General features: G+C 43.7%; 1 protein-coding gene across 1 annotated transcript in view; it reads right to left on the minus strand.

The window, feature by feature from the left end:
• The window catches only part of ENPP1 (ectonucleotide pyrophosphatase/phosphodiesterase 1), a gene marked incomplete at its 5' end in the record, with an annotated part of 63,879 nt that extends 52,321 nt beyond the window's left edge, over positions 1 to 11,558 (minus strand). Inside the window, one exon of the mRNA XM_082480853.1 lies at positions 11,367 to 11,558. Within this exon, the coding sequence (XP_082336979.1) occupies positions 11,367 to 11,558 (192 nt within the window). The remainder of the gene's footprint in view (positions 1 to 11,366) is intronic.
• Between the last annotated feature and the right edge of the window lie 1,902 nt (positions 11,559 to 13,460).

The following is a 13,460-nucleotide window of genomic DNA, read 5'->3' on the forward strand; positions in this document are numbered from 1 at the left end:
TTTTTAATCTATATAAAGACAAGTAGCTGCACATGTAGTTTAGGGTTTATTATCAAGAAACTCATTAGAACCCTGCAGCATCCTGCTGCAAGCACCAGATTCAAATTTCTGTCTACTACTACACTGTCAACCTAATGCCTGCCTTCAAGGTTTAGTTTGTCTTTTTAAACAAAAGGAGAAAATCTTACCTGTTCTCTTCCTCCCCCCTATTCTTCCCCTCAAAAGAGAAAGCAAGAATTGAGAAAAAGGTGAAAAAGTGCAATTAAGAAAGACTACTGGAATCCAACATTTAGTAGGAAGGCAAATAAAACTAAAGAACACAGCCTTGTTATACACAAAAGTAGAACATGAACTTTTTATGGTCTGTAACTTGAGAGATTGCTAGAACAAAATGTCAGATTTGTTTTTAATTTAATATCTGAAAAAAGTTTTTAAGCCAACACAGTAACAACTGCAGAGAAGAAAGTGTCCTTTTTTGTTTTAAAAATATTTTTTAGAAAGTTTGTTTTGGAATCAAAAAACATTGTCATCTAGGGATGAATCTCTGTCCCATCACTGCTTCCTTTACGTGGGAGGAAGCAATAAAAGCTTTGCTTTGTAAACATCATAGTGGTTGGGAATAGGTGGTTGGGTGTCTGGAAAACTGCGATCCCAAAAACATTTCAAAAGCCTCTTATTTTGAGCAGGGCAGAGGGAAATATGATAATATGGTTAGAGAGCAGAATAATTTCTGTCACTCATCTCTAGAACTGCAGCTGAAGAGAATTTCTCTGCAGTGATTTTGGGGAGCTGGTGGAAGCGCCACAGAGCCAGCAAGCACACAGGCTACAGACATCGGATCCCAAAGAGACTGGTCAATCGTACAGTTCTTCGTGACATACACAGAAATCTCTCGCCAGCCTTAGCTACTGTCACCTTTCCTATCATATTTTACTCTTTCTTTACACAGCCAATGCTACTGTCCCCTTCTCTTCACTCTTCCCCAGCTCTCTTCATCTCCCCTGCTACCCCTCTAGTCTTCTGTTCTGCATTTTCTTTAGTAAAGAATGAATTAATATTTCTTTTAAGGAATAATCATTCTGAATTAAGTTTCTTTCTGTGTTGATCTTCCTCACTCTTTGCCTACCACATACTCAGCTGCTTTCCATTTTCCTTTCTTCATCCCTGGTGTTCCGTGGTCAACAAAACTAGTCGCTCCGAGGTTTAGGGCACATCCATTAACAACTACGCAATTAACAAAGCAGCAATGCAAAGTAGTGGTTTTCCATTCTAATCTCCATGATTGACTCTCACAGTCGTGTCATTTCTATCCATGAAGGGAGAACGTCTAGACGGGGTCTGTAATGCCAATGTTCTAAAAACCCCATGGAATTTGCAAAACCACTGGGGCCTGTGAAGGGCATACTATATTTTCACTGTTTTGTGTGCCTAGAATAGATGACTAATGACCTGGACCTTAAAACTGAAATACCTTTAAGAAAGAATTTTATCTGCAAAAGCGTAAAGAGCACAGTAATAAATAATGAATTTCAAGTAAGAAGAGAGTCACCTCCTGTCTTTAAAAAGGCATTGTTAAAAATGCAGAAAGCATACTGTACAGAGAAAAAAACTTATCTCGACTTGCCAGGAGCAGTGGAACACTTACTCATGTTCATAAAAGTTATTTTTAAACAGAGATAACCCCTCCAACAGTTCAGTTTTATTCAAAAGCAGGGGATACTTAATCAGTTTACTAAGCTGAAAGAACGTAGATACTTCACTCACACCAGCACAGCTACATAGCTAAATAAATCGCCAAAAAAAAAAAAGTTATCAGCACTGAAACAAGCACACCACTTCCTTCTTGCACCACTCATCTCTTCTTTCCACATTTGTAAATATTTTTATGCTCTTCAAAGACTTGTTTCTTTTGATCCACATTCCATACTTAAAGCCCAGGAGGAGGAAGAGGAGAGCTGCTGAGGCTCTCAGGTCCTGGTTGTCCTGAAACACTGAAGGTGACTGAATTATCCTGGAGTCAGTGGATGGAAAAGCTGGAGCTTACATCCAAAACCTTTGCAGAGCTAAAAAGATTTACTCTAAAAATGTATAAGGATTATTGTGGGGGTTTTTTTTCTTCTCAAAGCAGCACACAGAAGGTCTAGTCTCGCTGTTCCTGTTGAATGTTCTCAAGACTGTTATTACATACTGTTGCAACCTAAGGTCATTCAAAGGACAAGAATGTTTTAAAGGTAGCTCAAGCCACTGTAAGATATTACAAAAAGCCTTCACAGAGCTTACCAAAGAGTGGTAACTGCTCATTCAGCAGAAGACATTATCCTACTATAGGTCTCTAAATACCTTCCAAAACTATTCAAGGATCTGTTTTTTAACAAGAAAAAGATAAAGTGGAGTTAACATCTGTCAGCTAGGATCTAAAATATTTTTCTTATTTGTTGCTTGTCCAACTGTATAGTTACATATTCTCCTGGAAGGCATTAACACATGAGCTGTTTTCAAAGCACACACATTTTTCCTCTGGCTGTTTTGTTTTTCAATGCATTTTACACCATGGGAGAATTTAGAGAGAAACTAAAGTGAGACTATACACTAGCCAAAAAGAAGAGGAAATAACTTCTGGTTAAATTCTCCAAAAAACAGATAGCAGCTGACTCTGCTATTTAATGAGCCGGTAGGTTTTCATAAAAACCTAAGGATAAACAGGACTGAAAACTGATCTTGATTTATGAGAAAAAATTAAATACTGTACTTCCAAACACAATTCTTTTATTCAGCACAGCAGACTATGAACACAGAACAAAGACCACCACATGCCATCTGCTTCAGTGGCAACCACATATGAATGCATGGTTACATAGAAAGAGAAGAAACTGTCAGTATTATGCCAACTCAAAACTGTTGTCCAAAGAAGCTACACTTCACCCATGAAGAAAGGCAAAGCTAGAGAAGAAACCGTGGCCTTAAGCCATCTTCATGCTCTTCCTATTCCAAAAGTCCCTTTTCAAGAATGAAAGCTAAAGCTGTTCCAATTTACAGTATTGTCATGAGAGATGTAACAACAACAGGGTAAAAAGGAGACTGCTTCGACCGGCTACTGATAATACCACTGAATATACCAAGTAAACCTATATTCAACTCCATTTTTCCAAGACAGATGCTGTTGCTACTGCCACTCAGCAACATTAGGCTGAGCAGGAAGACACAGAGAGCTTAAAGAGCAAGTGAAGGAATCCTGTAAAACACTAAGAATGTAAGGAGTGTCAAAAATTGCAGAATCACAAAGCGGTATGGGAAGAAAATGGGACAAATAAAGTTTCAAAACTGCTTACTATGGGTCTTTATTAAGCACACTGATATTGGTCACAGGCACATCTTTAGCCCTGAATCCTTTGGCCGTTTTCCAAAAACAAAGGCAAGGGCTGACAGAGAGGCCATTATTTACCTCTGCACCCTTTGAATGTAGCCCCTCAAAAAACAAAAGGCAGGAAATCAAATTTCGATGAGGACTCAAGAACTGGCCCACTTGATCATGCCAGAGACAAACATCACAATGAAAGATAAACGGCTGGGTTTGACTATTGACTTTTGTGCAAGTAGCTATAACAACATCATACTTTTTGTTACTCTATGAACAACAAACACACAAAAACCCTTTAACACAAACTCGTACTCAAATACTACCACATATTAGAAGGCATTTATATAGGTTGGTTTGCCTATATGCCATTACACAGCAGAACTGGGAAAAGGTTCACACTCACCTGTTTCTTCAGAAATGCAAATATTTCATCCTTTCTCATTACTACCCTTTTCTCCTTAGCTAACTTATTCAGTGTAGAACAGTTAAACAACTGTTTTTTTTTTCTTTTCAGTGCAAAAAGTATATTTTTACATTGTTTTGATATATTTCCTGTCCTATTTTCAAAATACCATTCCAATATTGGTCATTAATATATAAGATTATCAGAGAACCTGTTTTATAGTTTCATTAAAATGGGACACTACTGTGATGCAGAACATTTCCAAGTTCTGTCAGACAGAACATTCCTTAAAACAAGTATTTATCCACTGCTCATAGCATATGGTCACACTGATGTTTGCCCATACACTAATTTCTAATACCAGCCCCAAGGTGAGAAACTTTTCATACCTTTCATGTTTTCAAAGCCTTTAATTTGCTCTGCTTCTCCTTTCAGCTGAAACCAACAGAAATATAGCTTCCATGGTCAGTCAAATCAGAACAATGCACTCCTTGTGTAATTCTACTGATATTAGTGAAAGAATGCCAAGGAAAAATTTTGAAGAGCAGGAGTTGGAAGGAAACCTTGCATAACTTTTATATCTTTGGCCTTGCCTGAAATCTAAGAGTTTTAGCACAGTAACTAAGTTGTTCTGAATTCAAGTTGATAATTATCTCTACAGGAAGTATATCCATTTAAACTATTAATGTGTTCCTTATTATTTTAGTATCTAAGAGCCTTGCAGAACCACATGGGGGTGGTGTTCAGACCAAGAGCACGCTCCCCTCTCGCAGGAATTTGGCTGCCTGTGTTTGGGGCCAGTTCTCCGATCCTGTTTCAGCTGTTTAGAGCACTGTTTGGGAAACCGCAACCAACCTTGAAGATAGCTCTCCAACAAAAAGCTAGAAGAAACCTCAGCAGAGTCACACCTCACCTTGTGTTAGCCAGACCTTGCCCCTGTTCCCCTGCCTGAGCTGTGTTACAGCCATACTGCAGTCATGTTCGTCCTGGCCAGGCACTCTATTGACCCTGCCCTTAACTTACAGGCTTTACTTCCTTCCTTGACCTTGGACCTGCCTCATCACTATATGCTAATCTGGCAATCTAGACTATTGGCTGAACCTGGTTAGCATCCCCAAACCTGCTTGCTCAGGTACGGTGAGACTGACCCCTTTTCAATGATGCCACTGCCTCTGTCTGCCTTGTTGTCACACCTGGATACAGTTTTACTTTCTCTTTCAGCATGACCTGCCCTCATCTGGTGCCTGACAGGTAGGCAAAGACTCTTGCTGCAAAATTAAAGAAAAGTAATGAAAATCCTAACACATGGATTGAGTCAGAGCTCTGAATGCTGGAGCAAGAAGTCTGAGCACACATGACACTAGTCACAGTCCCAATAATCACTCATATGTTTTGCCTGGATGGACCAAATGGCTGATCCTAGCACACTACAGCCTCATGCATCAGCAGATAGCCTATACTCAAACTCCTAGGCACAACAAGGACTTTTTCAGGCAGGCAACCAGCCAGCAGTGTTGACAGAAGCACCCAAGTGACACAGCTGGGTGTACTTCAGCCTGTTCCAAGCTTTGCACTCCAGCTGGAGTCCAGGAAGCCAGAAACATTCACATGCTGCATGGAGGGGTGACCGAAACCTCCCAGATGGCTTAAATCCTCCAGCTCAGCAACAGAAGAGATTATCTTGCACAGCCTGTCCTAAACCACACCATTTTGCCTATGCTGAAAGCAATACGTAAACTACCCAGCTTCAAGTGAGCTGAAGTATGCTTAGAAAAGCTGCAGTCACACCTTTGACTGTGGCACAGCTGCACTCAAAGTCCTAGTTTGGCAATAAAATTTAAAATGAGTCCCAAGTACAATTATAAACAAAGGCAATCCCTACTCTCCCTTGGTGAAGATTTTCATATAAGTGGAATTTTTTGCTTGGGTTTGGGGTTTTGAGGGGTTTTGATTTTGGGGGTTTTTTTTTGTTTGATTTTTTTTTTTTTAAGTACAGACAAAGCCTCGGTTCCTGCAAGTGATTCTTTGGATAATATTTTTTATTTCGTATCAGCTTCTGTCATCTAGGATACACTGATTAGCTCTGTGAAGTAAAGTGCAAGTAAAGCAAGAATACAAATTAGATCTGGAAACCCTTCAAAGTTAAAATGGCTAAATACTTCTCAGCTTTTTACTGTATGAGAGCAAAATTATGATTTTTGTCTCCAATACCCAGCATGAAGGTATCCAATTGAAGAAGAGTAAGGAAATTGTGAGTTTACAGCTCCATGTGTATAATGAGACTTATTTGCAAAGTCTTCCTCGAAAAATGAGTTAACTGAAGAGAAATGTTAAAAGTTATAATGATCTTAAAATTTATCAAAACCCATTTTTTATTTCAATGGATTAAATTGAATAACCTTATATTTCTTTATAGTTACAACTGTATTGTCATTAGATGCATTTAAGCAGTATCAACAGCAAATGCAATTAAAAAAAAAAATCTTTTGTCAAATATCAGCTTTACTGTGTCTTCAGAACTCAAAACAAGCCATCATTGGAGCTGGAAAGCTGTAACGTTGATGGAAGACAGGCAAGACACTGTAAAACACCCTTGTTTCCAAATATTGGAATAGTTCCCTACAAAATATTAAAATACTGGAGACTGGTGAAGAACTGCTTTAATATTTCTGAACCAAAAGCACTTCAAAGTCTATTTAAACTATGGTCATCCTGTCACTATCATTTTTTACTTCATATTTCACCAAAGGATGTTTGATGCTAGAAAAATTATGTCATCTAACAGCCAGACACTTTATCATTACTGTTAAGCTGTGTGGAGTTTCTTGGAACACAAAAGTCCCATCTAAGCTCAATCGAACACTCTCAGAGGAGCAAGTAATTTCAGCAAGGGCTACTTTTCCTCCCTGAAAAAGGCAAAAAAAGGCAAGGTACATAAAGCAAAACAGTACAAAAAAGGCTGAAATTGAATGATTCGCTGAGGGCCAAAAAAGATTAGAGGAAAGACTGAACATGGCACCTAGGTCTCCCAAACTCAGGCACAAAGTACAATGTCTTTGAATCCAGTACTTAAGAACTGACTGACACCCGCACAAATACCCACACCAAAGTTGGCTGAAGACAATAACCATGTTCCAAATCACCAGGTTTGGGCACAAACACTTTCCCGTCATTGTCTTTCCTCTCCTCACATGAGTTACGTTAATTCCCAAGCCTGTATGATGAGCACAATGGGGAAAATCCATGAGTTTGGAACCAGCTTTCTACAAAGTCCTTCCCCCAGGAATCAAGACCACATTGCAGCAACACAGCAGAAGACAGGGGAGTTCATCCAGTGATCACGTGCTTCTCAAGAGCTCGAACCCCAGAGCAGAACAAGTTTTTGAAGGGTCTGGGCCAACACACTACTTCTCCACAAGTCCAACTCATTTCCCAACCGCTCTCTCACTAACTGCTCCCCATCTTTCTTTCTCCAACAGCAGATGTAGAAGAGAAAGTAAGATTAAGTTCACAATCATAGTAAATAAATAATTCAATAGGTACTTTGTCTCTTTTCGTGAGAAAGCATACAGAAATGCATTATTCAAAAAAAGTACTAACCTATACAAAGGTTTGGGTATCTTCATATTTAGGAGGAAAATCATCACCATTAAAACAACCAAACAGGTATGCAAAAGGCCACACCTTGAATACTGTTTTGGGCCCTTCACTAGAGGAAAGACATTGAGGTGCTGCAGTGTGTCCAGAGAAGGGTAACAAACCTGGTGAAGGGTTTAGAACACAAGCCTTATGAGGAACAGCCTGGAGAAAAGGAAGCTGACGGGAGACCTCATTGCTTGCTACAACTACCCAAAAGGAGGTTGCAGCAAAGTGGGGGGCAGTCCCTTCTCCCAAGTAACAATCAATAGGACAAGAGGAAACAGCCTCAAGTTGCACCAGGGGAGGTTTATATTGGATATTAGTAAAAATTTCTTTACTGAATAGGTTGTCAAGCATCGGAACAGGCTGCCCAGAGAAGTGGTGTAGTTGCCATCCCTGGAGGTATTTAAAAGACATGTAGATGTGGTGCTTAGGGACATGGTTTAGTGGTGGACTTGGCAGTGCTAGGTTAATGGTTGGACTAGATGATCTTAAAGGTCTTTTCCAACCTAAACAATTCTATGATTCTATAAAAAAATATCATGATAGCCAACAGCTCTTTCTTCTATAGTTAAACTCTCTCCTGGCTGCAGCAATAGCAGATATTATTAGACAAGAGATACCCTCCCTTGGGCCAAGACCTTCTCATTTATGATTTATTGGGGTTTATGATTCAGATCTTACACACTAAACTTAATGTAGAGACCAATGGACAACTGGAAACAGATGTAGAGTCATAAGGCTAGAAGGGACCTCAAGATGTTTTTAGTCCAGTCTCCTACCCAAAGTTGGGTCAAAACTGAATTCAGACCTGGCTGCTCGAGGCTTTATGCCATTGAATCTTGAAAACTGGATCTTGAAAACTTCTGGGGTGGAGACAACACAACTTCTCTATGCAACCTGTTCCAACACTTTATTAAACTTATAGTGATTTGCCCCCACCCATATCCAGTAAGAACCTTTCTTGCTTCAATTTATTGCCATTGTCTCATTCTCCCACTGCACACATCAGTACAGAGCCTGGTTCCGTCTTCTTGATGACATCCTTGGAGGTATGGGAAGGCTGCTATTAGGTGGTCCTCACCCAAGTCATCTCTTCTGCAGGCTGAACAAGCCCAGGTCCTTCAGCCTCTCCTTACAGCCCCAGACCACATTGGTGGCACTCTGCTGAACTACCTTCTCAGTGAATTGCAGAAGGCAATTGAATAAAAGAAAACTTCAGAAGACTGTGTAGTGTTTGGCACACACATAAAACACTAGTCTTAAAGACTGGACCGCCTTAATGAAAAGAGTACAAGGAAACAATAATTCCAGACTTACAAAATATTTTAGGAGTATTCCCACAGCAGTTTTTAAAACTTCACAATTTATTATCTTTATGGACTCTGAAATTCTCGAGTTCCTCCTTAGAGGAGACCAACACACTTTCAATGTCTCAATCTGGACCTTACCTGGAACTTCTTGATCATTTTTTTTCTAATCAGGAATTCTCAAGTTGCAAAAGCTCTTTCAGAAATTATCTAAGAAAAGTGTCCATTTAAACAAGTTTTCCAGTTCTGACAAAGAAAGTCTGAAACTGTTGAAAAGAAATACTGTCTGTTTTGTTACTTTTTTCCTCAATGTTTCAGCTGTTATAAACGCATGGAAATTTTTATTTTAATGGAATGAGTGAATCAGACCAAAATGCTATGCCCGAGAGTCACTGGCAAGCAGGAATAGAAAGCCTCAAACCTAAGCAAGAGTTACACTGCTGTTGGGCAGCAGGATGCTGCTCAGTCACACAAAGGCAGCAGGTGAACCTGGAGAGATTACAAACAGGCAGACACTCTTTGGGCTTTGAGGAACAAATGTGCAAGCTCAGAAAATTGGCAAGACAGAAAATGAAAAGGTGTGCACAGAAGTTACATAAATGGACCATCTCTCAAGGTTATTCAAAATTGGATGTTTTCATTCCATTGCCTTGGGGAAGCCCCATGGGTTAGTCAATCCCTGGGGGCCTGTCCCACCATTTGAGGAATCCTCCCTGTGCAGCAGCAACAGAAGCATGGTATGAAAACCTACATGGTATGAAAACCTACAGATGAACTTATAATTATGCCTGCCACAACACGCACTGCTAGAAGTTGAGGTGACTCTATACCACTTCCTTATCTACCTACATCCTCCCTAAGTCAACGTACATTCAGTTAACGACTAAGTACTGCCATAAAACACAGAGGCTTCTGGAGCAACCAACAAAACCCATGGGTAGAATTCTTATGGTACAACCTTTTGTACATGGGAACTCTGCAGTTCCTCTGTAATTGGGTAAGGTTGGCTCATGGATGGAAGCTGGGAACATTGAGGTTGTGTTTTCAAATTGCACAAACATTGACGGGTGGCAGGCAGATAGATGGGAATAGTGGAATAGAAGTTTTAAATTATTTCATTAAAGATGATGTATATTTCACTCTGACACTTTAGTCAGCAACCTTTTGCCAATCCCCAGGGAACAGCTATGGTTTGGAAAATAAGAACTTGATTCAGAAGAGTAAGTACCTGCAAACACTTTCAATTGTGCTCAACTCTAGTCTGAGTGACTATGAATCTTTAATCATTTTGTTGTACAGAGTGTAAAAAGCTCAGAGAAACAACATAAGGTTTTAAACAGTATATGATTGTTTTCCACTATTGCTACCTATTTCTAAGGCTGAAAAAAGCTGAGCTGTTTTCACTATCCAATTACAATGGCTTTTTACAGCACAACCTAACTTCCCCAGAAGACAACAAAGTAATAAAACAAGCTACAAACCACTACTGTTAAGGGGACATTTTGTCAGAACAGTTGCCAAAAAAACTTCTACATGGGAACTACCATAGACCCTTACATGAATTTTTATGTTTTTCTTACCCTGTTCTGACAAACTTGGAAGTGCAACTAACCACGCTTTATGTCAGAAAGTATGACCAACATGTAGTCACTACGATATGCTAGACTACAAAGCTATAGGTAAATTTGGAAAAGCATCTTGAACCTTATGCTTTAATGCAATGAAAGAAGACTGCTTATAGATATATATAAAGATATGTAATAAAGTCTGCTGCAGTTCCGCTGAAGCTTCCTTCCAAGAACATCACAGTTCTTTCACCTTGATAATGATTTCAGCCCCATAACGATCACTCCAGGCAGTCTGGAAGGCATTATTTTCACATCTCTACAGGGAGGATAATTATAATGCAGCAGTGTGGCTAAAACTGGAAAGTGACCTACCTGCTAACAATGGCTTTGGTCACCGGGGCCCCCGAACCAGGGCAGAAAGTGGCTCCAAGCAGCATTTGGAGACAAGCTTCCAATCCCGGGTACTTCAAATTCAGTGAAGAGCAAATTTTTTTTTTTTTTTTTTTTAATACTCCCTCCATCCTTTCAGCTCTTGAACGCTTTTTAGCTTTTCCAGCCGTATTTCCCTGTTTAAACCTGTTTTTGTCCTCCCTGGTGTGTCCCCTACACCAACCAGCTAAAAACCAGACGATGGGCAGATGGGACGACCACTAACGCTACGGAAGAATCGAGACGGTTCAACCCCGAGAGTAAAATAAATCAGCTGAAAGAATTATGAACCACCAACCCCCTACCTTTCCCCCCACCCCCTTTCCAGGCAGGTTGCTGCCCATAAGCCTCAACGCCGGCGCTGCTCTTCCCCTGCCGAGGCGGGAAGGCGGGCGGACCCTGAGGGGCCGCCGGTGCTCAGGGCGCTTTCCCCTCTTCCGACCGGCGGGACGGAGCCCCCACCACCACCCCCGTCAGGCTCCGAAGGCCCCACCGCGGGCTCCTCTCCCGTCCCGAAGAGGCCGGGGAGAGGCTCGTCCGTCCCCAGCCCCGCGGGGCGGAACACCTGCCCTCAGCCACCCGCCGGAGAGCTGAGCTGAGGTGAGCCCCGGGGAAGGCCGCCCCGCCCCGCAGCGCGGCGCAGCGCCCCGGGCCCTTACCAGGGAGAGCACTTTGTAGGTGTTGGGGTCCTTGCTCTGGCCGCCCGGAGCTTTCTCCGGCTCCTCAGCCACCTCCATGGCCGGCAGCATGGGCACGGCCGCAGCCTGCAGCCCGCCGTCGGCCGCCCCTATCCCGCCGACCTGGTCCTCATGGCCCTTCCCCGCCGCCACTTGCCGCCCGTTGCCCTGCATGGTCCCCGCGACTCTACCCTCCACCCGCCGCAGCCACGGTTATTAATAGCCGGGCCCGGCCCGGCCCGGCCCCGCCCCGCCCGGCAGCCCGGCCCGCCGGCGGCCCCCGCTCCACCCGCCGGCACCCCCGCCGGCCGCAGCGCGGAGCGGGGAACGACCTGCTCCCCTTCCTCCCTGCCCGCCCCGCTCGTCCGCACCCCCGCTCTCCCGCCCCCTCCCTGCAGGTGAGGGCGGGCCGCGGCCGCCTCTACCCCGCGGGCAGGGCGGCGGGGCTGGCGGGGGTACGGCGGCAGACTCGCCGCCACATCACGGCGCTCCAAAATAGCGGCCGGGGGAGGGCGCCGGGCCCTGGTGACGAGGCGGCGCGGAGAAAGTTTCCGCTGCCCCGACCCTCCCCCCGCGGGAAGCGGGCGGAGGCGGTGGCGGTGGCGCGGCCTTCCCCGAAGCCGCCCGGCGGCGGCACAGGTGTGCGCGGCGGGGGCGGGGGCTGCCGGTGCCGTCAGAAGCACGCAGCCAACCCCCCGGTGCCCGTTTGCAAGCTGAGCGCTGCCCGCCGAGCTGCTGATCTCCTCCGCAGGCTGAAGATGCTGCTCTCCCTTCGTCCCTTCCCGGGGATGGTTCCCCCCCCATTTCCCCTCGTCCACCCGCGGGGCGCCCACGGAACACCCCCCCCCCCCCCCCGCCGGTGGGGGCATCGGGTCAGCCGGGTGCCCGCACACCCGGGGCGGGAGCTCAGCAGGCGGCTTCAGCGCCCTTCCAGGGGACGTTTCTCCTCGTTTGGGGTGACTTCGGGACAACTGCGGCCAGGCCAGGCGGTGCTCGGAGGGTGCAGCGGCATTAGGGTGACGTTCGTGTTTGGGACCCCTTCTGCGTCTTGTGTTTGGGCAGGCACCGTGTCACCCCATGGTATCGCCTCCCACTGGTTCTCACTAAATTCAGCCCTACTGTTTGGCAAGGGCGAGGCGCGCTGTTAGCATTTTTACCCACCCGCTGTGCCCCGTGGGGAAAGCCCCCCACGGTCCCCGTGTTTTGGCACAGCTGTTACCACCTGCACTGCCAGCCTGCCGCCTGCCCGATGGCTCCGGGAAAGGGACTCCACTTCCCTAAGAGATGTGGGAGCACTCAATAGCATCAAGACTTTGCAAAGTATACTTCAGCTTAAAATTGCTCAAAGTATCTCATTTTTCCATTATTTCTTAAGTTATAATATGTATAGTAATGTACATTGACATTAGACTTAGTCTTTCAGCTCTGATGTGATGATGGTTTCAACTTCCTAGGGCTTGGGGAGTCTGTGGTAGATTTATTTTAACTGTCAATGCACTTGGGAAAGAGTGACACTTGCATAGTTTCTGTCAAAATCCATATTTTCTGAAAAACAGCTACGGTGAAATGAAAATTTCCTTTGGAAGTGATTTTGATCCCTGTCAAAATGTTGTTGCTCTGTTTTCTCTTTCAGCTGAGTTGCACAGTCAAGCTGTCACTCCTGTTTTCCTTAAAAAATAATCATAAAGATACAGCATTTACAAATCTGCTGGTCTGTAGTGCTACTGCAGCTCACAGCATATTGAAGGTTACTGCAGAGCTGCCTGCATGTGCCTGTTGTTGTCTAATGAGGCTCCACAGGTGCAGTCTTGAGAATTTCTACACTAATATTTCACTTGATCACAAAGGAAATAAAAAGGCAACAGAAGGCATCGAAATCTAGCTCTTGAGTCTACAGTAAGAGTCTCCTTTATTCCATAAATGCGGCATTTCAAGCAACTGTCCAACTGAGCAGCCGACTTATATGTTCAAGGATTTTGAAATTTGAACTATTAAAACATGTAAATTGGACACTGATTGATAATTTTAAAACACATGAAAACTGTCATAGCCAAATTGTTTTTTTTTTTTTCAGTG

The sequence above is a fragment of the Vanellus vanellus genome (assembly GCF_965231255.1).
Source record: "Vanellus vanellus genome assembly, chromosome: 3".
In the NCBI taxonomy this organism is placed as follows: domain Eukaryota; kingdom Metazoa; phylum Chordata; class Aves; order Charadriiformes; family Charadriidae; genus Vanellus; species Vanellus vanellus.